Source organism: Ovis aries, chromosome X (assembly GCF_016772045.2).
Source record: "Ovis aries strain OAR_USU_Benz2616 breed Rambouillet chromosome X, ARS-UI_Ramb_v3.0, whole genome shotgun sequence".
Lineage (NCBI taxonomy): Eukaryota > Metazoa > Chordata > Mammalia > Artiodactyla > Bovidae > Ovis > Ovis aries.
In genome coordinates, this window is record NC_056080.1 from 4,657,096 (window position 1) to 4,682,554 (window position 25,459).

The 25,459-nt window shown below is 42.7% G+C and overlaps 1 protein-coding gene across 1 annotated transcript; it reads right to left on the reverse strand.

The window, feature by feature from the left end:
• Positions 1-928: 928 nt before the first annotated feature.
• On the reverse strand, positions 929-24,700 carry LOC105605670 (odorant-binding protein-like). Its single transcript, XM_042241953.1, has 6 exons — positions 24,515-24,700; positions 23,902-24,041; positions 22,940-23,010; positions 19,553-19,663; positions 18,441-18,539; positions 929-1,098 (listed from the first exon to the last, which is right to left on the reverse strand). The coding sequence occupies exons 1-6, from the start codon at positions 24,698-24,700 to the stop codon at positions 929-931; spliced, it is 777 nt and encodes a 258-aa protein (XP_042097887.1).
• Between the last annotated feature and the right edge of the window lie 759 nt (positions 24,701-25,459).

Below are 25,459 nucleotides of genomic sequence, written 5' to 3' on the forward strand. Positions count from 1 at the left end.
GTGAGCCCATCCTGAACCCCCTCCCACCTCCCTCCCCATCCCATCCCTCAGGGTCATCCCAGTGCACCGGCTTTGAGTGCCCGGGTTCATGCATCAAACTTGGACTGGTGATCTGTTTCACATATGATAATATACATGTTTCAATGCTATTCTCTCAAATCATCCCACCCTCGCCTTCTTTCAAAGAGTCCAAAAATCTGTTCTTCATTTCTGTGTTTCTTTTGCTGTCTCACATATAAGGTCATCGTTACCATCTTTCTAAATCCCATATGTATGCATTAATATACTGTGTTGGTGTTTTTCTTTCTGGCTTACTTCACCCTGTATTCTAGGCTCCAGTTTCCTCCACCTCATTAGAACTGATTCAAATGGTGAACCTGCATTTCTAACAAGCAGCCCAGGAGATGCCATCACTTCTGGTTTCAAACCACACACTTTTCAGAAGGAGGTCTTCTCAAAGTTTGTCCCCTTTTTAAAAGTTCCCTGCCGTACCATTGCCCCGGGTGGATTTCTCTGTTCTTAACCAGCAGCTTTGGTCTGACCAGACCTGGAAAGTTCTTTCCCAAGGCTGCTTTTAGGGTATTGCTTCTCCGCCAGACACGCGGTGGCTCCCAGGAGAGACACTTTCGTATGGAGATGTTTCTGATTGTCACTGGGAGAGGTGGCTGTTGACACCTTCCATCTGGTCATTAGAGATGAATCAGGCTGCTGAAGAGCCTGCAACGCTCAGGCCAGTAGCTCACAGAGAATTATCCAGTCGTGTCCATCACTGGGAGGCTGAAAATGCCTGGATCACCTGAGTTAACCAGCTGCTCTGACCCAGAATGAAACCTGAGTCCTTGTAGGAAGCTATAGATTTTCTACAGGACATGCTGCCCCCTCCAGTGTCAAAGACCCACACTCCCTCACTCCTCCTCCTCCCCCTTCATCATCCCGTGTTTTTTTCATAAGCGGTCTTCATTCCCTGGTGAGTCACTTCCGCAGTGTCTTGGTCTTCGTGTTTGATGTTGGCTGAACCTCCAGTGCTAGAGCTGGTGATTGAGTGAGTCGGGCTGTTTCCTCGGGGGTTTTTGTTCTCAGCGGGCAAATTTCGGCAACCTGTGTACAAGACGGGGCATTTCTTGGTGAAAACAAATATCACTCAGATATCAGAGAGGACAGGTTCCTTGAGGAAATTTCCATTGTGACTCACCTCTGTGTACTTTTGGTTTTTTTGTTCCTGAATTGGTATTTATCCGTTGGTGTCTGTTTGTTTCCAGTTCCGTGTGTGTGTGTTTCAGGCCGTTTCTGTGTGTGTGTGTATTCCTTTGTGGGTATTTCAGGCAGTCAGCCTTTGGCTGTAGTCCTTGATCAATATGTTTCATTATTAATAACAATTGTATAGGAGTTAAGATTCCCCCCAGATCCTACTCTTATCATTGGTGTCTGTTAGCTAGCACCAGGTTGGAACCCAAAGCCAGCATCAGGAAGCGTAAACCTCAGTTTTCGCCCTTCTCAAGGTGTGTGCGCCAAATGAGACAAAAGTTTCATTTTTTCCAGAATGTCTTCATTTCTCCTTTTCCTGACAGGAACAGACTAGAGATTAAGTTCAGTACAATGTGCTGCAAACTTTTACCTACATGTACATCGTAAGGAATGTGTATTCTGTAGGATTCCCCCTCTCCATGCTTTGTCCCGAATTCAGCAATTACAAGTTTAATGCCTACAACTGCCTAAGCCTGAGAATGTAACAAGAAGCGGACAGACTCGGTACATCATCCAGTCAGCAGCCTTGCTGTGAAAGGCGGCAGAATATCCAAGAGCTTAACAAGTAATTGGGCTTCAACCTAACAAGTAATTGGGCTTCCCTGGTGGCTCAGCTGGTAAAGAATCTGCCTGCAATGCAGGAAGACCTGGGTTCGATCCCTGTGTTGGGAAGATCCCCTGGAGAAGGGAAAAGCTACCCACTCTAGTATCCTTGCCTGGATGTGAATCAGATTGCTAGTGGGGAGCTGCTATACCACACAAGGAGCTCAGCTGGGTGATCTGTAATGACTGAGAGGTGTGGGATGGCGGTGGGAGGGAGGCTCAAGACAGACACAATGTGTGTATACGTATAGCTGATTCACGCTGCAGTACCGCAGAAATAAGCCAGCACTGTAACCAACAGCCTTCCAGTTAAAAATACATTTACAAGAGGAAATGCTGCATACACATTGTAAGTAAAATATAGATGTTACATGGGGAAAACAAATAAACAAAGATAGGTGGAAACTCAGAGTGTGTTTGAGGTCTAATTTCAGACAGAGGGAATATTTCCATAGGGAAGGTTTCGAGTGACCTTACAGGGTTAGCTGGAAGAGTGAGCTCAGTGTGACTCTGTGAGAAGAACCCAGAGGACTTGAGACCAGCACATGCACAGTTTTGAAAGGACCCCTTGGTTTGTTGCATCTATCAAAATTCTAGAAATGCATTTCATTTTTTTCTGTGATTTTTTTCCTGTGCAGCATTTTTGAAGTCTTGTTGAATTTATTACAATATTGCTTCTGTTTTGTTTTGGTTTGGTTTGGTTTGGTTTGGTTTTGGTTTGTTTGTTTGCTTGTTTTTGGCTATGACACATGTGGGTTCTTGGCTCCCAGGCCAGGCACTGAACCCACACCCCCTACATTGCAAGGCAAAGTCTTAACCTCTGGACCGCCAGGGTTGTCCCCAGAGGTACATTCACTTTGATAAGGGATTCCATTTAAATAAATTATGAAGATTTTATTATCTCAGGCTCCAAAATCACTGCAGATGGTGACTGCAGCCATGAAATTAAGATGCTTGCTCCTTGGAAGAAAAGTGATGACCAACCTAGACAAAATATTAAAAAGCAGAGATATTACTTTGCCAACAAAGGTCTATATAGTCAAAGCTGTGGCTTTTCCATTAGTCATGTATGGATGTGAGAGCTGGACCATAAAGAGGCTGAGCACTGAAGGACTGATGCTTTTGAACTGTGGTGTTAGAGAAGACTCTTGAGAGTTCAGTGGCCTGCAAGGAGATCAAACCAGTCCATCCTAAAGTAAATCAGTCCTGAATATTCATTGAAAGGACCGATGCAGAATCGCCAGTATTGGACCACCTGATGCAAAGGGCTGACTTATTGGAAAAGATCCAGATGCTGGGAAAGATTGGAGGCAGGAGGAGAAGGGGATGACAGAGGATGAGATGGCCGGATGGCATCACTGAATCAATGGACATGAGTTTGGGTAAACTCTGGGAGTTGATGATGGACAGGGAGGCCCAGTATGCTGCAGTTCATGAGGTCACAAAGAGTTGGACATTACTGAGAGACTGAACAACAAGAAGCACACACACAGACACACACACAGACACACACACACACACACGTATAATCACATACATTCCTTTAATACATGTGATTTTTAATTTTTTGTGTCAATTTGTGTTGTCAAGAGTGCCCGGTGCTCAGATTAAAATTTATTTCTGAAAAAAAAATAAATTATGAAACAATAGATACACATAAAAACCATTAACTGATTTGTTGATTGCAACGTTGGAACATTCAGAAATAAATTTAACAGTCTAGCAGCTGTGGCACAGTGATAGTGGAAAATAGAAAAATTAGAGTCATGCATTAGTTCTTGATGAATCAATGTGATCTGTGAATATAATAGTACTTGAAATACACAGAACTACAATTCTGTTTATACTTTAGTTCTCAGGTATGTGTAAAACAAAGACTGCTCTCCAGTATGTTAATGTTTGTGGGTTAAGGGAAAAGCATGTGTACATCTCTAGAATTTTTAAACATTTTGTTGGACTATTGTTTCTTTACACTCTTATGTAGTTTTTGCTCTACAGCAGTATGAATCAGCTATACGTGAACATGTGTGCCCTCTTTTGTGGATTTCCTGCCTATTTAGGTCACCACAAAACACTGAGTAGAGACTTCCTTGTGCTATAGAGTGCTGCTGCTGCTGCTGCTGCTGCTGCTAAGTCGCTTCAGTCGTGTCCGACTCTGTGCTACTCCATAGACAGCAGCCCTCCAGGCTCTGCCGTCCCTGGGAGTCTGCACGCAAGAACACTGGAGTGCGTTGCCATTTCCTTTTCCAAAGCATGAAAGTGAAAAGTGAAAGTGAAGTCTCACAGTTGTGTCCGACTCCTCGCGACCTCATGGACTGCAGCCTACCAGGCTTCTCCGTCCATGGGATTTTCCAGGCAAGAGTACTGGAGTGGGGTGCCATTGCCTTCTCCTTACTATAGAGTAGGTTCTCATTAATTATCTATTTTATATATAATATCAATAGGTGTATGTGTCAATCCCAAACTCCCAGGTCATCCCACCCCTCTTGCTCCCTTGGTGTCCATACATTTTTTCTACATTTATGGTCATTACTCCTATTTTGGAAATAGATTCACATGCATTATTTTTCTTGATTTCACATATATGGATTATTATACAGTGTTTGTTTTGCTCTCTCTAACTTCACTCGGTGTGATAGTGTGTGGGTCCATCTGCATTTCTGCAAAAGGCTAAGTAATAGTCCATTCTGTGTGTGTGCATATATATATATATATACACATATAGATGTTTATATACCACATCTCTTTTCATTCCTCTGCTGATGTGTGTTTAGGTTGCTTCCATGTCCTGGTATCTTAAAGAGTGCTGTTGTGAACATTCAGGTTCAGTTCAGTTCAGTTTAGTCACTCCGTCGTGTCCAACTCTTTGCGGCCCCATGGACCATAGCATGCCAGGCCTCCCTGTCCATCACCAACTCCTGAAGCTTGCTCAAAGTCCTGTCCATTGAGTTGATGATGGCATCCAACCAATCTCATCCTCTGTCATCCCCTTCTCCTCCTGCCCTCAATCTCTTAGCATCAGGGTCTTTTCCAATGAGTCAGTTCTTCGCAGCTGGTGGCCAAAATATTGGAGTTTCAGCCTCAGCATTAGTCCTTCCAATGAGTATTCAGAACTGATTTCCTTTAGAATGGACTAGCTGGATCTCCTTGCAGTCCAAGGGTTACTCTCAGGAGTCTTCTCCAACACCACAGTTCAAAAGCTTCATTTATTCGGCACTCAGCTTTCTTTACAGTCCAACTCACACAACCATACATTGGGGTGCATACACATTTTAGAATTATGGTTTTCCTGAGTATATAGAATTTAATCTGTCAGAAGAACCTGATTCTGACTAGGAGATTAAATAGCAAAATAAGATGGAAAATACTTTAATATGTGATCACGTATTTATGCATGACTTTCTCTAGTTAAGTTCAGTTCAGTTCAGTCTCTCAGTCGTGTCTGACTCTTTGCGACGCCATGAATCACAGCACGCCAGGCCTCCCTGTCCATCACCAATGCCCGGAGTTCACTCAGACTCATGTCCATCGAGTCGGTGATGCCATCCAGCCATCTCATCCTTGGTCGTCATCTTCTCCTCCTGCCCTCAATCCTTCCCAGCATCAGAGTCTTTTCCAATGAGTCAACTCTTCGCATGAGGTGGCCAAAGGACTGGAGTTTCAGCTTTAGCATCATTCCTTCCAAAGAAATCCCAGGGGTGATCTCCTTCAGAATGGACTGGTTGGATCTCCGTGCAGTCCAAGGGACTCTCAAGAGTCTTCTCCAACACCACAGTTCAAAAACATCAATTCTTCAGCACTCAGCCTTCTTCACAGTCCAACTCTCACATCCATGCATGACCAAAGGAAAAACCACAGCCTTGCTTAGTTCATAGTAATGGTAGTCAAGGGCTTTCTTTAAGTTCTGCTGCTTGTAAAGCAGAGTGTATACAGTTGGAGCTCTGACTCTGGTCTTCACAGTACTTCTGCAAATGCTGGATTGGATGGGTGGATAGACAAGAGGCAACAGAACAGTTATGGGGTGAATCTCTTAAGGGCTATTGAAAGTCAGGACCTGGCATAAACAAGCCATAAACTGTGAAATAACATATGCATACGTGTGTGTATATATACATGCATATATACAGATATGTGTATTTGTTTTATCAATATTAGTAGGAAAAAACAAATTATCACCACAAATCCAACAGATAAATATCACGGGGTAACTAGAAACAGAGTCAGACATGACTGAGCGACTGTTTCAAGCCATGGAAACATTCATTTCTGGTACCTTTGACATTGACCAGTTGTAGCTCATTTGGAGGTCATGACTATGTAGGAAGTAAAACATTTATTCTGTTACATATCACTAGGTCTTGTAATGTTTACCTAGAACTTGGAGCAGATCTTTAAACTTTTGTCCACCATTTTAAATAAGTTCTGTATCTTTATGTTTTTGAGGGAAAAAAAATAGTTGTATGTTATTTTTGACTGCTCTGAATCTTAGCTGCTGCCCTGGCTTTCTCTAGCTGTGGCGAGCAGGGGCTACTCTCTAATTGTGGGATGCAGGCTTCTCACTGTGGCGGCTTCTCTACTTGGGGAGCAGGGGCCCTGGGCATACGCGTTTCTGTAGTTGTCAGGCATGGGCTTCGTTTCTCCATGGCATGTGGGATCTTCTGGGATCAGGGATGGAACGTGAGCACCCTGCAAAGCAGGTGGATTCCTTACCACTGGACCACCAGGGAAGCCCCATAAGTTCTATATCTCGAGTGCTCACTAGATCCGTTGCATTCAAAATACCTCTGTCAGTGTGCTCTGCCCATTGCCATGGGAAAGTCCTTTCAATCCTTGGAAATGCTATTGTCTACGGCTGTTTGAACCATAACTGGCTGGAAGAGCATCTTTAGATCCTGGAATGTGGACCAGTTACAGCTGCCTCATTTTGCTCCCAAGTGTCACCTGCTGCCCCATCTTTGATTCCTTCTGTTGCAGTCGTTTAGAAGTATGAGTCCTTCAGCTCAGTTGCAGAAATGTTGGTGCTCTCAGAAGAGGCATTTTCCCTCAGTTATGATCAATGTCCTCTGACACTTTCTGTGCGTACATCTTAGTAAAGCCGAACACGAGTTGCTTTCCCTAACATGAGTAAGACGCTTTCTGGGGACATCTCTCTTCACCCGACTGCCCCTCTCACTAGAGCAAGAGCATCCATAATCCTGTCCCCTGTCCAATGATGGATTACTTCCTTTTCTCCTTCTCCCACGGACACCTCTAGGACATCTCTAATTAATCCTGCAGATGAATATTGTCTCTGATGAATATCTCTCCTAAAAGTGAAAGTGTTAGTTGTTCAGTCATGTCTGACTCTTTGCAACCCCGTGGACTATATCCCATCACAGTCCTGTGTCCATGGGATTCTCCAGGCAAGAATACTGGAGTGGGTTGCCATTCCCTTCTCCAGGGGAACTTCCCAACCCAGGGATCGAACCCACATCTCCTGCACTGCAGGCAGATTCTGTACCGACTGAGCTACCAGGGAAACCCATCTATCCTCTTAAAGGCATATGTTTCTGGATAGTAAAATTTAACGCCTATATTTGTGTGTTTTAGATCAAGTGACTTTTGCACAGACACACATGTGCAGGGATGATATTAAATCAGTTTATTTAAACCCTCAGAAATCAAATACATTTGAGCAGGACATGATTAACTGACCAGTAGAGAGGAGATGGGAGAGGGAGTGTGAGTGTGAAGAGTGAAGGATCGTGTTACTCAGGAACCAGGAAAGTCATCTTCGTGTTGTTGATCTTGATTCCATGGAGACGAGGATGGGTCTGGTCTCAGGGACTCTTTCTGTAGGTGAGTAGAACAGAACCAAAGGTTTACTAGAGTCAACCGCGTGATGGCTGACAGGGTGAGCCTCAGGCAGCAGGCTGTCCAGGGTACAGAGCTGGTAGCTGATCCAATGTCAGAATCCCGGTGATCCTCAGTACTCCACATCTCTGTGATGTTGGAGTCCCTGTGGAATTTTTCCCAGGATGTGCATAAGGTGGGACCTTTTATGTACTGGATGCAATCTAGGAGTAATGATTACAGAATGCACGTTCATGGGTAATGTTCAAATTAAGATGGTTTACAGACTCTGTGATTGGAGTAAGCACCTCTGATTCCACAAGTTTTGTCTTTGGGGGCTTCAAGAATCATTTTTTTAATTTTATGTTCGATTATAGTTGATTAACAATACTGTTTTACTTTCTGCTCTACAGGAAAGTTATTCACATACACATGTATATGTGTATATACACATGTATATATTCTTTTGCATTGTTTTCCATTATGGTTTATCCCAGGACAATGAATACACTTCCCTGTGCTCTACAGTAGGCCCTTTTTGTCTATCCATCCTGTATGCAATAGTTTTTATCTTTCTGTGAATCTGAAACTCCCAATCCTTCTCTCGCTGCCGCTTAGCAACCACAAGCATGTGGTCTATGTCTGTGAGTCTGTGTTTTGCAGATAAATTCATTTGTGTTGTATTTTAGACTCTGCACATAAATGATATCATATGCTAGTTATCTTTCTGTCTCTGACTTACATTACTTAGCATGGGATTCAGACAGTAAAGAATCTGTCTGAAATGTGGGTGACCTGGGTTCGATCTCTGGTTCATGAAGGTCTCTTGGAGAAGGAAATGGCAACCCACTCAAGTATTCTTGCCTGGAGAATCTTATGGACAGAGGAGCCTGGTGGGTTCCAGTCCATGGGGTCGCAAAGAGTCGGATACAACAGCAAATTACATTCAATATTCAGGCAGTTAGTATGACCATCTCTAGGTTCATCCACATTGTTACAAGGAGTACTATTTTATTCTTTTTTATGGTTGAAGAGTATTCTGTTGTACCTATGTATTACAGCTTTTCTTTTTACCATATACACTTGGAAGATGGTGTTTTTATTTGCTTTATTTCTTCCATTTATCTCAACAGAAAAATAAAAGCTGCACTTTAGCTTAGATCAGTGTCATTTTCTGAAGCTGCTTTATAGCTTAGAAAGTTTAAAGATTGCACTAAGACAAAATCTCCTACTGAGGGGAAATATAAACGCATGTTTCAGACCATACGATAAAGGCCTTTACTGGTCCTGTCAGAATTATGTGAGATTAAATAGTGGATTTGAAGAAAACATGAGTTCTCTTTCATCCCAGTTCTCCTGGAGGAGGGATGTGTGTGGACAACTGTGAGGTCAGGACTGATGGGAAGGCAAGTTTCCACCAACTTGTGGGGATTCCTGCTTCTCTCTGATGACTCTGGTCTGCACGATTCCTGCAGGCTAAGGTTTTCTCACCGAACCTGCTCAGTATTAATCAGCCACCAACTGGCTACTTAATATGACTCAATAGAAGAGATGTTACCTACTGTGACAGAGAAATTTCTCTAGTGCTAGAAAGTAAGTTATTGGGACAAAAAAAACAATGCTACCTGCTAAATTTAGCATATGGAATGTCAGGTCCATGAATCAAGGCAAATTGGAAGTGGTCAAACAAGAGATGGCAAGAGTGAACATCGACATTCTAGGAATCAGCAAACTAAAATGTACTGGAATGGGTGAATTTAAATCAGATGACCATTATATCTACTACTGCGGGCAGGAATCCCTTAGAAGAAATGGAGTAGCCATCATAGTCAACCAAAGAGTCCAAAATACAGTACTTGGATGCAATCTCAAAAATGACAGAATGATCTCTGTTCGTCTCCAAGGCAAACCATTCAATATCACGGTAATCCAAGTCGATGCCCCGACCAGTAACGCTGAAGAAGCTGAAATTGAATGGTTCTATGCAGACCTGCAAGACCTTTTAGAACTAACACCCAAAAAAGATGTCCTTTTCATTATAGGGGACTGGAATGCAAAAGTAGGAAGTCAAGAAACACCTGGAGTAACAGGCAAATTTGGCCTTGGAATTCAGAATGAAGCAGGGCAATTACTAATAGAGTTTTGCCAAGAAAATGCACTGGTCATATCAAATACCCTCTTCCAACAACACAAGAGAAGACTCTACACATGGACATCACCAGATGGTCAACACCGAAATCAGATTGATTATATTCTTTGCAGCCAAAGATGAAGAAGCTCTATACAGTCAACAAAAACAAGAGTAGAAGCTGACTGTGGCTCAGATCATAAACTCCTTATTACCAAATTCAGACTTAAATTGAAGAAAGTAGGGAAAACCGCTAGACCATTCAGGCATGACCTAAATCAAATCCCTTATGATTATACAGTGGAAGTGAGAAATAGATTTAAGGGCCTAGATCTGATAGATAGAGTGCCTGATGAACTATGGAATGAGGTTCGTGACATGGTACAGAGGATAGGGATAAAGACCATCCCCATGGAAAAGAAATGTAAAAAAGCAAAAGGCCTGTCTGGGGAGGCCTTACAAATAGCTGTGAAAAGAAGAGAAGCAAAAAGCAAAGAAGAAAAGGAAAGATATAAGCATCTGAATGCAGAGTTCCAAAGAATAGCAAGGAGAGATAAGAAAGCCTTCTTCAGCAATCAATGCAAAGAAATAGAGGGAAACAACAGAATGGGAAAGACTAGAGATCACTTCAAGAGAATTAGAGATACCAAGGGAATATTTCATGCAAAGATGGGCTCAATAAAGGAAGAAATGGTATGGACCTAAGAGAAGCAGAAGATATTAAGAAGAGGTGGCAAGAATACACGGAAGTACTGTACAAAAAAGATCTTCATGACCCAGATAATCACGATGGTGTGATCACTCATCTAGAGACAGACATCTTGGAATGTGAAGTCAAGTGGGCCTTAGAAACCATCACTACGAACAAAGCTAGTGGAGGTGATGGAATTCCAGTTGAGCTATTTCAAATCCTGAAAGATGATGCTGCGAAAGTGCTGCACTCAATATGCCAGCAAATTTGGAAAACTCAGCAGTGGCCACAGGACTGGAAAAGTCAGTTTTCATTCCAATCCCAAAGAAAGACAATGCCAAAGAATGCTCAAAATACCTCACAATTGCACTCATCTCACATGCTAGTAAAGTAATGCTCAAAATTCTCCAAGCCAGTCTTCAGCAGTACGTGAAATGTGAACTGCCTGATGTTCAAGCTGGTTTTAGGAAAGGCAGAGGAACTAGAGGTCAAATTGCCAACATCCGCTGGATCATGGAAAAAGAAGAGAGTTACGGAAAAACATCTATTTCTGCTTTATTGACTATGCCAAAGCCCTTGACTGTGTGGATCACAATAAACTGTGAAAATTCTGAAAGAGATGGGAATACCAGACCACCTGACCTGCCTCTTGAGAAATCTGTATGCAGGTCAGGAAGCAACAGTTAGAACTGGACATGGAACAACAGACTGGTTCCAAATAGGAAAAGGAGTATGCCAAGGCTGTATATTGTCACCCTGCTTATTTAACTTATATGCAGAGTACATCATGAGAAACACTGGACTGGAAGAAACAGAAGCTGGAATCAAGATTGCCAGGAGAAATATCAATAACCTCAGATATGCAGATGACACCACCCTTATGGCAGAAACTGAAGAGGAACTAAATAGCCTCTTCATGAAACTGAAAGAGGAGAGTGAAAAACTTGGCTTAAAGGTCAACATTCAGAAAACGAAGATTGTGGCATCCAGTCACATCACTTCATGGGAAATAGATAGGAAACAGTAGAAACAGTGTCAGACTATTTTTTTGGGCTCCAACATCACAGCAGATGGTGGTTGCAGCCATGAAATTAAAAGACGCTTACTCCTTGGAAGAAAAGTTTTGACCAACCTAGATAACATATTTAAAAGCAGAGACATTATTTTGCCAACAAAAGTCCATCTAGTCAAGGCTATGGTTTTTCCTGTGGTCATGTATGGATGTGAGAGCTGGACTGTGAAGAAGGCTGAGCGCCGAAGAACTGATGCTTTTGTTTTCTTGGTTTTTTTTTTCTTTTTTTTATTTTAATTTTAATTTTTACTTTATTTTACTTTACAATACTGTATTGGTTTTGCCATACATTGACATGAATCCACCATGGGTGTACATGCGTTCCCAAACATGAACCCCCCTCCCACCTCCCTCCCCATAACATCCCTCCAGGAATTGATGCTTTTGAACTGTGGTGTTGGAGAAGACTCTTGAGAGTCCATCAGACTGCAAGGATATCCAACCAATTCATTCTGAAGGAGACCAGCCCTGGGATTTCTTTGGAAGGAATGATGCTAAAGCTGAAACTCCAGTACTCTGGCCACCGCATGCGAAGGGTTGACTCATTGGAAAAGACTCTGATGCTGGGAGGATTGGGGGCAGAAGGAGAAGGGGGTGACAGAGGATGAGATGGCTGGATGCCATCACTGACTCGATGGACATGAGTCTGAGTGAACTCCTGAAGATGGTGATGGACAGGGAGGCCTGGCGTGCTGCGATTCATGGGGTCGGACACGACTGAGCGACTGAACTGAACTGAACTGAGAGAAGAGATGTTACCTACTGTGACAGAGAAATTTTTCTAGTGCTAGAAAGTAAGTTATTGGGACAGAAAAAAATGCTACCTGCTAAATTTAGCATATATGAAATCCACCATGTGTCCTTATTGGTATATTTGATTGTACAGTATAGCCTGCAATGCCAGAGACCCAGGTTCAACCCCTGGGTGAGGAAGATCCCCTAGAGAAGGGAATGGCAGCTCACTCCAGTTTTCTTGCCTGGAGAATCCCATGTTCAGAGGAGACTGGCAGGCTACAGTTCATGGGGGGGGGGGGGGGGGGGGGGGAGGCAAAAAGTCAGAGGCAACGGAGCACAAACACACAAACATTCATTTACACTGAAGTTATTATGAAGGCTTTTTCTTTTTACCGGGAGGACAGTTATCTAGGGGAAGAAATAAAAGATTCATTCTTTACAAGCATTCTCCAATATTTCCAGTGTTTTTCTGTTTTTATAAGTTGGGGATTATGTAAAAGTTTATTCTTGGAGGAAGGAGTTTTAAATAAATTCAACTGTATCTTGATGGCATATTTACATGCTAAATAAATGATGTAGTTAGGAAAAAGTGTAATTCCCTTACCACTTTTCTTGATATCCACTATATTTTATTCTTTAATCCCTCTCTTTCTTGCAAACTCCGTGAACTTCTCCAAGCCTTCATCTTCAACATCACTTCCTTTCACTGAAAAATACCATGCAGAAAGGAGAATTTTTGCCCCTGAGCACCCAGAGAAAGTTCTGAATACAGAACAAGAAGCTGAGTATGAAATTCAGATCTTCACTTGTTATAAATTAAGCCTCAAACAGCAACCAATTCCCATGACTCGGATGTAAGCTGTCTGTCTTAACAATTAATTTCAGGGCTACTCTGTAACTAGACCAAACAAGGGTCCTGAGCAGGACGCCCAAACCTTGCAGGAGCTCCATGGATTTAGTATGGAACCAACCTGCTCCTTGACTAACTTCCTAGTGTCTGCACCTGCCACTCAGGTCTTGTTCTGACCCTAATAAATAGGGAACAGGGTTTCCCCTGACACATACACAGTCTCCTCATCTCACGTAATAATGGGAGATGGTTTAGTCTTCAATTAACCCAGTGTTCTAGCCAATACCTTTTCTGAAACAGACATATATTGTTCCAGTGGTACACACACCTCTCAGTGCATCTATGTAGGTATTTGGGGTGATGTCAGTGTTCATAAAACCAGTGCATTTGAATAACTGAATAGGATGAAGATTCATTATAAAAGTTTTTGTTCCAAGGGTAAGAATGCATTTTACAACTATATAAAATGAGCTAGTTAAGGACAGCCTCAACCTTGGCTTGAAATTTGTTGGCATGTGAAAAAAAAAGAAGAAAAAAATCTCTTCTAGTAAAATTTCATTTTTTAATGCCAACAAGTGGGAGTTATTTTGAAATGTTTGCTGATCTGATTCTGCCTCTGCTCTCCACCCGGAGCTACTCTTTCTTGGTAGATTATTTTCTAGGATTTGACTCAGAGAACATAAAGCGACAGGCCTTGTAGACTGCATAATGGGTATTGTCAGCACATACTGATTTTATGGGTAAAAATACTCACCATAGAAATATTACATGGCAGTTCAGTTCAGTCACTCTGTCGTGTCTGACCCTTTGCGACCCCATAAACCACAGCACATGAGGCCTTCCTGTCCATCACCAACTCCAGGAGTCCACCCAAACTCATTTCCATTGAGTTGGTGATGCCATCCATCCATCTCATCCTCTGCCATCTCCTTCTCCTCTCGCCCTCAATCTTTCCCAGTATCAGGGTCTTTTCAAATGAGTCAGCTCTTCTAATCAGGTGGCCAGAGTGCTAGAGTTTCAGCTTCAGCATCAGTCCTACCAATGAACACTCAGGACTGATCTCCTTTAGGATGGACTGGTTGGATCTCCTTGCAGTCCAAGGGACTCTCAAGAGTCTTCTCCAACACCACAGTTCAAAAGCATGAATTCTTCGGCACTCAGCTTTCTTTATAGTCCAACTCTCACATCCATACATGACCACTGGAAAAACCATAGCCTTGACTAGACGGAGCTTTGTTGACAGTAATATGTCTGCTTTTAAATATGCTGTCTAGCTTGGTCATGACTTTCCATCCAAGGAGTCTTTTAATTTCATGGCTGCAATCACCATTTGCATCATTAAAAAAAAAGATTTAATGATTAATTTTGGGCTGTGCTGGGTCTTCGATGCTGCCTAGGCCTTCTCTAGCTCCAGGGAATGGGGGCTACTCTCTAGCTGCAGTGACCAAGCTCCTCTTTGTGGTACCTTTTCTTTGGAGCATGGGCTCCAGGTGTACAGACTCAGTAGCTGTGTTCCATTGGCTTAGTTTTCCCTTGGTATGTGGGATCTTTCTGGATCAGGGATCGAACCCCTGTCCCCTGCATCCACAGGTGGATTCTTAACCATTGGATGAGCAGGCAAGCCCCAAAAGTTCTATTTCTCAATGGTACTCGATCTTGTAGATTGTAAACCACAAGGAGATCTGATCAGTGTGCTCTCCCCACGAGAGTGGGAATGGCCTCTCCTTCCAACTACTAACACCTACCGCTCTTTGAAGCATAAGAGGCTAGAAGAAACATCTTTCAGTTCAGCTCAGTTCAGTCGCTCAGTCGTGTCCAACTCTTTGCAACCCCATGAATCACAGCAGGCCAGGCCTCCCTGTCCATCACCAACTCCCAGAGTTCACCCACTCCCAGAGTTCACCCAGACTCACATCCGTCGAGTCAGTGATGCCATCCAGCCATCTCATCCTCTGTCGTCCCCTTCTCTTCCTGCCCCCGATCCCTCCCAGCATCAGAGTCTTTTCCAATGACTCAACTCTCTGCATGAGGTGGCCAAAGTACACCTTTAGATGTTGTAAACAGTGACCGCTTCCTGCCTGAGCTGTTAATCATCTTGTTCCTCCAAGCACTGCACTGACTTCATGATACTATGAATTGACCTAGGTGCACGTGATTTGCACCTAGCTTTGATTCCTAGGGATCCAAGTCATTAAGAAGTATCTTCAGCTCAACTGCAGAAGTGTTGGTGTTGTCAGGATATACGTTTCTCTTACGTTGTGGCCCATGGCATCTTATACTTTCTCTCTATGAAGATCAGAGACTGGAACACAGTTCCCTTCCATATAATGAATACGATGTTTTCTTGACATCTTTCTTGACCAGATTACCCCTTCCCACTGCAGTTAAGATGATCCATAACCCTGTCCCTATCCCTTGTTCTTTTTCCCCCTCTCCCCTGGACGCCTCTAGGAATCTCTGTATACTCCTCCTCAGAATTGCCTCTGGTGGAACACCTATTCTACTAAAGGCATATGTTTCTGGATAGTTAAATTTAATGTGCATTTTTGGGTGTTTGAAAATGGGGACTTTTGGTACAAACACACGTAACTTGACTATAAATTGAACCAATTTATTTAAACCTTCAGAAATCAAACACCACCAGACAGGAAGTGATTAGTGACCAGGAGAAATGAGAAAAGAAAGGGAGTGTGAGTGTGAAGACAGAAGGATAATGTTAATCAGGAACCAGAGAAGTCGTCTTCATGTTGATCTTGATTCCATGGAAATGAGGACGTGTCTGGTCTCCATGACTATTTCTGTAGGTGAATAAAACAGGACCAAATGTTTAGTTGATAAAGAAAGCTGAGCACTGAAGAACTGATGCTTTTGAACTGTGGTGTTGGAGAAGGCTCTTGAGAGTTCCTTGGACTGCAAGGAGACCCAACCAGTCCATCCTAAAGGAGATCAGTCCTGAATATTCATTGGAAGGACTGATGCTGAAGCTGAAACTCCAATCCTTTGGTCACCTGATGTGAAGAACTGACTCACTGGAAAAGACCCTGATGCTGGGAAAGATTGAAGGCGGGAGGAGAAGGGGACAATAGAAGATGAGATGGTTGGATGGCATCACCAACTCGATGGACATGAGTTTGAGTAAACTCCAGGAGTCGGTGATGGACAGGGAGCTGCAGTTCATGGACACTCTGTGTCTGCAAAGAGTGGACACAACCGAGTGCCTGAACTGAACTGAACTGGACTGAACACTTTAGTAGACTTGACTGTGTGAAGGCTGATGGGGTGAGCCTCAAGCAGTAGGTTGTCCAGGGTACAGAAGCTGGTAGCTGATCCAGTGTCAGAATCCTGGTGGACCTCACTACTCCACATCTCTGATGTAGGTGGGGTTCCATGTGGAATTTTCCCCAGGATGTACATATGAGGTGACCTTTTATCTATATGATCCTTTATAGGAAGAATGGTTTCAGAATGCACATTCAGGTTCTGTGATTAGAGTGCATTCCTCTAACTCTCCAAGTTTTGTCTTTAGGGTCTTGAAGAAATAAATTTCAAAAATTGAATTTATATTGAAGTATAGTGATTAACTATGGTGAATTAGTTTCATGTGTTAAGTGGTGAGTTTATACATATATACATACATACATACATATATCTATTCTTTTTCAGATTCTTTTCTCATGTAGGTTTTTCAAGAGGATTGCATATAGTTCCCTGTGCTATACTTTAGGACTGTTTCATCTACCCATCTTGTATATCGTAGCCTGCACCTTCTAACTCCAAGTACTCATTCCATCTCTTCTCCAGCCTTTCTTCGTTGGAAACCACAAGTCTGTTATTTGACTCTGTGACCCCGTTTCTGTTTTTTAAATAAGTTCCTCCATGTCGTATTTTGGGTTTCCCTGACAGCTCAGATAGTAAAGAGTCTGCCTGCAATGCAGGAGACCCCAGTTCGATTCCTAAGTTTGGGAAGATCCCCTGGAGAAGGGATAGGCTACCCAGTCTAGAATTCTTGGGCTCCCCTTGTGGCTCAGCTGATAAAGAATCCTCCTGCAATGTGGGAGACCTAGGTTTGACCCCTGGGTTGGGAAGATCCCCTGGAGAAGGGAAAATCTACCCACTCCAGGATTCTGGCCTGGAGAATTTCATGGACTACAGTCGATGTGGTCAAAAAGACTCAGACATGACAGTGATTTTCACATGTCATATTTTAGATTCCACATATGTGTGACGTCATGTGATATTTGTCTTTCCCTTTCTGACTTCACTCAGTTTGATCATATCTAGGTCCATCTGTGTGGCTACAAACGACAGTATTTAGTTCTTTTTTATGACTTGAGTAATATTCCATTGAATATATGTACCAAACATCTTTGTTATCATATTTGCCTGGAAGCTAGTGTTTGTCTTTGCTTTTGTCTTTCTTATTTTTTTATTTTTTTCTTTCTCAAGAGAAAATTAAAAGCCACACTTTATCCTAGATGTGTGTCATTTCCTGAGGCTGTCTTAGTCTAGAACGTTTAAAAATCTCACTTTAAGAAAATCATCTTGCGAAGGGGAATATAATTCCAACGCATGTTTCAGACAGTGTGATTGGAAGACCTCTGCTTCTGTCAGAATTATACGAGACTGAACACTTGTCTTGTAGTCAACATGAGCACCCTTCAATCATGTTTCTCTTAGAGGATGGATGTATGTGGCCAACCACGAAGTCAGGATTGAGGGGAAAACTAGTTAAGCTTCCACCAACTCGTGATCATTCCTGCTTCTCCCTGATGACTCTTGTCTGCAATATTTCTGCAGGATAAGGCTTTCTCATCAAAGCTGCTCAGGATGAATCAACCACCCAAATGGCAATTTAATATGGCTCGAGAGAAGAGGAATTACCTGCTATGACAGAGATATTTCTCTACTGATCAAATGTAAGCTGTGGGGCCAAAAATTATTGTTATCTACAAATTTGGCAGATATGAAATCACCATGTGTCCTTATTGATTTATTTAATGGAACAGTATTAGTAAAAGACTATTTTCACTTACACTGATGTTTGTTCAGACCTTGTCACTCGGAGTGAAGATGGTCTTCTGGGGGAAAATCAAATGGACAGGAAAGAAAGATCCACCAATTAGTACCACTCCACAGGATTTCCAAGACCTTTTTTTTTTAAGTAACAGATTATATAAAATAATATTTATGGAGAAATAGATATCAAATAAATTGATTTGTTTCCTGATAGTATATTTGCATATAAGGTGAACAATAGAGTTAGGAAAAAATAGAATTCCATTACCATTTTCGGCGAAAGTCACAACATATTTCCTGTCACTTCCTTGGTCTTCGGTCCTGAATTTCTCCAAGTCTTCGTCTTCATCTTCAACATTGAATTTAACTGAAAAACACCACATAGAAAGCAGAATTTTGCCCCTCAGAACCCATTCTGAATGCAGAACAAGAAGTGGAGTGTCCAAGTCAGATCTTCACCTGATATAAATTAAGCCTCAAGCAGTTACCATCTCATGACTCAGATGTCTTCTGTCTGTCTTAAGAACTAATCCCCACCCAACTCTGTAACTAGACCCCCACCCCAGCATCAGCAGGAGTACCCCAAAGACTCACAGGAGTTTCAGGGATTTGGGGGCTTCATCCATCGCAGTATGGAACTGACCTTCTTGCTGACCATCTTCCGAGTAACTATACCTGCCACTGAGGTCTTGTTCTGACTCAAATAAAAAACAGAGTTCTCCCTTGATAGACATGCAGTCATCTCATCACACATGAAAATGGGAGATGATTTATCCTTTAATTAACCCACTATTCTGCTCAGAACCTTTCCTTAACTAGACGTATGTTGTTCCAATGGTGTACACTCCTCTCAGTGCTCCTGTGTAGATATTTGGGCTTATGTCAGTGTTCACAATAGCAGTGCATTTGAAAAATTGCACAGGAGAAAGATTAAAAGTAAAAGTTTCTGTTCCAAGTCTTAGAGTCAATTGAGAAACTGGTATAAACTCAACAAATGAGAATAGTTTCCTTATAGCCATATCTTGAAATTAAAGTGTGATTTTTTAAAAAAAAAACAAAACTAGAAACCAACACAACAATTTTCCTTCAATGAAAAATTTAAACAAAAAACTATGTGCACTGAAACTCATTTGTTATTTTTCATTTCAGCAAATGGGAATTATTTAGAAATGTCTGATGATATGATCTCCTCAACCCCTCTGAGCTCCTCTTTCTTGGTAGATTTTGTTCCAGGGTCCTTGTCACCATGAACAGAAAGATCTAGGTTCTGTGGGCTGCATAATAGATATCATCACCACTGAATGATTTGATGGATAAGAGCACTGACGATGGAAGTTCTACATGACAGTGGTGATGTACATAGGAGGATGTCACGCATACCAAATAGTCCGGTCAATTCTGTCTCCTTGCCTTGTTTATCCACGTTGAAGTTATGTGCTACCAGATGCGTTTTCGACACGGAGAGAACTTTAAATTCGTTTTGACCCTCATCTGTGAGAGAGAGAATACGCATATATATAAGACTCCACCTTCATCTATTTTCAGTTAGATTCATCACGGTGAATTGAGAGTCATAGCAATAGTACATCCTGTACTGATGTGTGTTTCACTCCATGGGTGGGCTGAATCCTGCAGCTGCTATGGCAGCAAGGAGGGCAGGAACAGTCAAGACTTTTCCTTAGCCCCAACTTCTCACACAACTAACCAGTCCCTCTTTGCCCTCTTACTCAGCTGTCTTCTACGACAAGTGCTCTAACGAACCCAACAGTTTAAAAAAAAAAAAAAAAGGCATGTATTGTCAAATCCAAGATCCAAAATTATTTTTATTTCTGTTATTCCAACCATGGAACTGATTTTTGTTTAGGGCCAAAATCAACTTACCATTTCAGAGCGTAGCATTGACATGTATATATACTGCTGCTGCTGCTGCTAAGTCGCTTCAGTCGTGTCCGACTCTGTGCGACCCCATGGACAGCAGCCCACCAGGCTCCCCCGTCCCTGGGGTTCTCCAGCCAAGAACACTGGAGTGGGTTGCCATTTTCTTCTCCAATGCATGAAAGTGAAAGTGAAGTCGCTCAGTCGTGTCCGACCCTCAGTGACCCCATGGACTGCAGCCTTCCAGGCTCCTCTGTCCATGGGATTTTCCAGGCAAGAGTACTGGAGTGGGGTGCCACATGTGTAAAACAGACAGCTAGTGGGCAGCTACTGGATAGCACAGGGAGCTGAGCTTGGTGCTCTGTGATCACCTTGAGGGCTGGGACGGGGGAAGGGAAGGGAGGCTCAAAGGGGGAAGGATGTATGCACACATATACTTGATTGACATTGTACAGCAGAAAGGAACATCACATTGTAAAGCAATTATCCTCCAATTAAAAATAAATTTAAAAAAAAGAAATTTGGGACAATTTGAGATGTTTTATAGAGCTGCTATTGAAATAATAATATGCAGTTAAAATTGTAATTATCAAATTTTTTAAAATAGTTAATGAAAGAAAAAAAAAAGTGTGTTCTCGAGTGCCTAGACTGTGCCAGGCAACTTTAGGAACACTTGATATTAGTTATTGTGCTTCCTCTGCCTCTCAGCTTGGAATATGACATGTCCGTTGGTGTGAAGACAATTCACCTTCTGGGACGTGCAGGCAATGAGCTCCATCCCCACCTGGAGGGCTGCCCCTCCTCTCTGCCCTGCCCGTCCACTCTGCCCCATGTTTCTGAACAAGAAGCAGCTCTGACTTACTGTGTGTTATGTCTAAACTGTCTGTGTCCATTCTGTCCCTCCTGGCTTCCATCACACCTAATAGTAATCCCTAAGAAAGACAGGAGGTAAAACTACCCGCCTTTGTACCTGAAACATGCCAACGCCATGCATGCTTGGGGCTGGTGCACGGTGATGACCCAGAGAGATGTTATGGGGAGGGAGGTGGGAGGGGGTTCAAGTTTGGGAACGCATGTACACCCGTGGTGGATTCATGTCAATGTATGGCAAAACCAATATAGTATTGTAAAGTAAAATAAAGTAAAAATAAAAATAAAAATTAAAAAGTGAAACACTGAAAATTATTAGTGTGATGGAGAAGCAGAAAAAATAGTGACCGAAGCAGCTTCATAGTCTCAGAGCTCCTAGATGTTACATGCAATGTGCCCAAGCCCACCATGAGTCTAGAGCCTGGAGTCACCCTGGGACAACTGAAGTCAGATGATGCAGGTCCTGAGATTATCAGTGACTGCCTGTGGTTGAGCATGGCTTCAGCAAGGTGGGCATTGCAGCATCACTAAATTGGCTGTGACGTTAACGAAGGCGACGGGACAGTGAGAGCCAACCTATCTTATGGGCGTCAGGTCACCATCAAGGCCATTACTAAGGAGCGGGGCTTGATGTGGGTACACCTCACAGCCCTCAAAACACACTTGGGGGGTAGCACTTGCTGGTCCCCAAGAGACCTTACAAGAAGGTGTTATAATCTACCTCTCCCTTCTTTAGTCACACTGTAAAAACTGCAGCTAAAATGGATTGCAAAGCTGGAGAAAAGTAAAGACAGTGGAAGCCCTGAGATTTAGCCAAAGCAAAAACTAATATCAGAGTAAGAAAATAAAAGTATAATGTAAAAGTTTTCAAATATTAAAAGCCATCCAGGAAAAGTTTTTCGGGCATAAATGTCACTGATTTGTGTTCACCATATAAGCACTGGGTTGTCATCATATAAGCACGGGTTTTTATCACATGCTGGTTCTTTTATCATAGTAAAATATGTACCCCTTAGGACATTTGGGGGCTTCCCTGGTGGCTCAGATCGTAAAGCGTCTGCCTACATTGTGGGAGACCTGGGTTCGATCCCTGGGTTGGGAAGATCCCCTGGAGAAGGATGGCAACCCACTCCAGTACTCTTGCCTGGAAAATTCCATGGACTAAGGAGCCTGGTAGGCTACAGTCCATGGGGTCACAAACAGTTGGACATGACTGAGTGACTTCATTTCACTTCACTTCACTTAGAATGTTTACCATCTGCGCTGAAACTCCAATACTTTGGCCACCTCATGTGGAGAGTTGACTCATTGGAAAAGACCCTGATGCTGGGAGGGATTGAGGGCAGGAAGAAAAGGAGACGACAGAGGTTGAGATGGCTGGATGGCATCACCGACTCAATGGACATGAGTCTGAGTGAACTCCGGGAGTTGGTGATGGACAAGGAGGCCTGGCATGCTGTGATTCATGGGGTCACAAAGAGTCGGGCACGACTGAGCGACTGAACTGAACTAGGACGTTTAAAATTAGGAATTTTTTAGGTATTTTTGGGCCATTATAAAGAACTTAAAAATCTTAGCCAGCATCCCTACTGCTTTGACCAACAGTTTCCTTTATGGTTGAACTCAAGATGATTTCCTTGGGTTCAAGTTCATCCTCTGTACCTTGGATGGATTAAGATGTTTAAAATTGTTTGAAAAATGTGACCTGATGTGAAGACTCAAGATAGACCCTTGAGACATCAATTCCTGAGGCTGTTGTAAACTGTCTGAGAACAGTATGAAATACAGGTCTACACCTGTTATTCTCAGTAGCTAACACTCTTGATTGGGAGGAGACCTCCAAGCCTTGTGTGAATCGTTGTCTCATGACCAAGCGAAGTGCTTGAATATCCTAAGGACTGGAGCCGGCTCACCCCTCTAATTGTTAGTAGGAGTAGACTTCAGGTGTGTGGGGTTGTTGAAGGCAATTGCGCCAAGATTTCTACCCAAATGTCCTCTGAGCAGTGCAGCAGTCATACTTACACTCAACACTATAAGTGCCATCGTCTTGCTTTGTTCCCGTGACATGCACATTCTTCCATTTTCCATTCTGCCTGAAAAACAAAACATGTACAATGTGGTCGAAGCAATGAAAAAAGTAGACATATCCTTAGGATTTTCTTTGTTTTATCCCCACAGGGTAATCTTGTCATTGGAAGTTCTAAGAGAGGAGTCAATAAGCAGATCCACTGTTAACTTATGGCTCAGTGGATAGATATCTAGTTTTGAAGAAAAGGAGAGTTTTGGCAGAGATGGAGAAATTTTGTGTCTGCACAGTGGAGTTCTCGAAAAAGATGTGCGCCTGTCAAAACACGTTGAACTATGCCTTCCACAAAAGAAAGAATTAGTTGCTCAGTCACGTCTGACTCTTTGCGACCCCATGGATGGTAGCCCACCAGGCTCCTCTGTCCATGGGACTCTCCAGGCAAGAATACTGGAGTGGGTTGCCACTTCCTTCTCAAGGGGATCTTCCTGAGCCAAGGATCAAACTCAGTTCTCTTGCATTGCAGGCAAATTCTTCATCATCTGAGCCACCGGGAAAGCCTTATGCCTTCCACAAAGCTGCATATAATGATTGCTCATGGGCTTCCCAGGAGGTGCGAATGGTAAAGAACCCGCCTGCCAATGTAGGAGACATAAGACATGCAGGTTCAATCCCTGGATTGGCAAGATGCCCAGGAGAAGGGCACGGCAATCCACTCCAGTATTCTTACCTGGAGAATCCCCACGGACAGAGGAGCCTGGTGGTCTACAGGTCATAGGTTTGCAAAGAGTCAGACACTTCTGAAACAACCTAGCAAGCCACATGCTCACTTCAATAAAGTTGATTTCAGAAAGATTAGCCATATGAAAATTCAAAAGTGTGTTTGTGCGTGTGTGTGATAGTTGCTCAGTTGTGTCTGATTTTTTTGCATGTGTTTTCCTTCTTGGTTATTTTTACTTACTTGACATAAAAGTAGAAGTCTACTGTGCCCTTTTCATCATCAAACACAATTTTATGGAAGTAAGTCCTGAATGGTCCATCCTCCTGGATTTTCTCTGGGTCAGTGGATCCAATGTACACTGTTCTCCACTGTCCTGAGAGCTGAAAGCAAATTTCCCCTTAGAAAGTGTAGTCCTTGTCTTTTTATTTCATCCAGCATCATCAGTCATGAGTTCCCCATCCCCAGTGCAAGTCAGCACACATTATCTGCCTTGACTGGACAAAGCAGGATTTATGAAATAAAGCAAAACTGACTCAGAGTAAAAGAAGGAATTGAGACATTTCTGAGATAGCTTGGGTTCTCATGTCAAATACAAGAGCTCAAAATCAACAGCTTTTTGGCTGATCCTCTTTTTTTCTGTTACAAGACTAGTAAAAATGCATGAGAGTCAGTTAATACACAATAGAGATGATACAGAGATGAAATGGAGCAGGTCTGGAGTCAGTTAATGGAGCAGTATTGAGTCGAAGGGAGAAGGATCGGCTCGTGGGTCCGCATAGCAAAACCACAAAAGGGACAGACACACATATCCACACACCCAAGGCCCCCTCCCAGATTAGACCATCCCTGGTACCTCTGAGGGATTTTGCTCAACTTCTTTTTCCTGGGCGGCACAAACCACACCAAGGAGAAGAGTCAGGAACAGAACCTTCATCTTGTCTCTCGTGGTCCTACGTCTGTCAAGCCTGAGTGTGTCCCAGTGGTTGGAGAGGATGGGAATTGTGCCACTTTTTATAGGATCCTTATGTTGGTGTGACATGCCACGAACCAATGGTTGTTCCTCCTAAGCCCAAGGTTACACAGAAGTCATCTTCAGTATCCTGTTTGGCAGGGATCAGCTGTCATATCATTGTGTTACTTTTTATCATCAGGATTGCTTTAAGAGAAGCTTAAGAGGATCTGGACATGTGTCATTTAGAGGGCGTGAGATATCACAATACACTCTGATATTCCAGGGCCAGGAATATTTATTTACCTTTGTATCCTGAGGTAAAGCTGGGATAAGCTGTCCAAGGTACATATCCCAACTCCTGTGCTGTTTCCTCAACATTTACGAGATAGTCTAAAATTTATTTTCCAAAGCTAAGCTGAGTGTGTGATTTAACAAAGTTAAAAATACTTCTGAAGAGACCTTCGGAAAACCTCTTGTTTCTCTGAGGGGAGGAACACGTCAGAACAAAGTGTTTATCGCCTCTTCCTGCTCCACAGTGGGCTCTGTCCTCCTTATAGCTAAGAGGAGGTTCCATCCAAATGCCCCTTACCCTCGTTCTGAAAAAGGCATGTGAGCAATTCTGTTCATCTCTCCCCTTCAAGACATCCTTTATCTATCTAATCTGTGATATATCATTTACTCATTGACTCAATTGTTTCTAAGGAAGTGGAAAAGAAAGACTGTATTTCTTGTACTTGTAGAATTTAAAGTAAAAAAAAGAAATTTCCTAACTCTATACATCTAGTTACTATCAAGGTCACTTAAATAGCCAAAGAATCTCTACTTTGTATTTTTTTTTCCCCCACA

Excerpts from the sequence above, each read along its gene's own strand:
- LOC105605670 (XM_042241953.1), bottom strand. The coding sequence starts at position 24,700 with ATGTCACACCAACATAAGGATCCTATAAAAAGTGGCACAATTCCCATC. Across the intron at positions 24,042-24,514 it reads TTGAGCAAAATCCCTCAGAG|CTCTCAGGACAGTGGAGAAC; the intron begins GTACCAGGGATG and ends ATTTGCTTTCAG. Across the intron at positions 23,011-23,901 it reads GACTTCTACTTTTATGTCAA|GCAGAATGGAAAATGGAAGA; the intron begins GTAAGTAAAAAT and ends TTTGTTTTTCAG.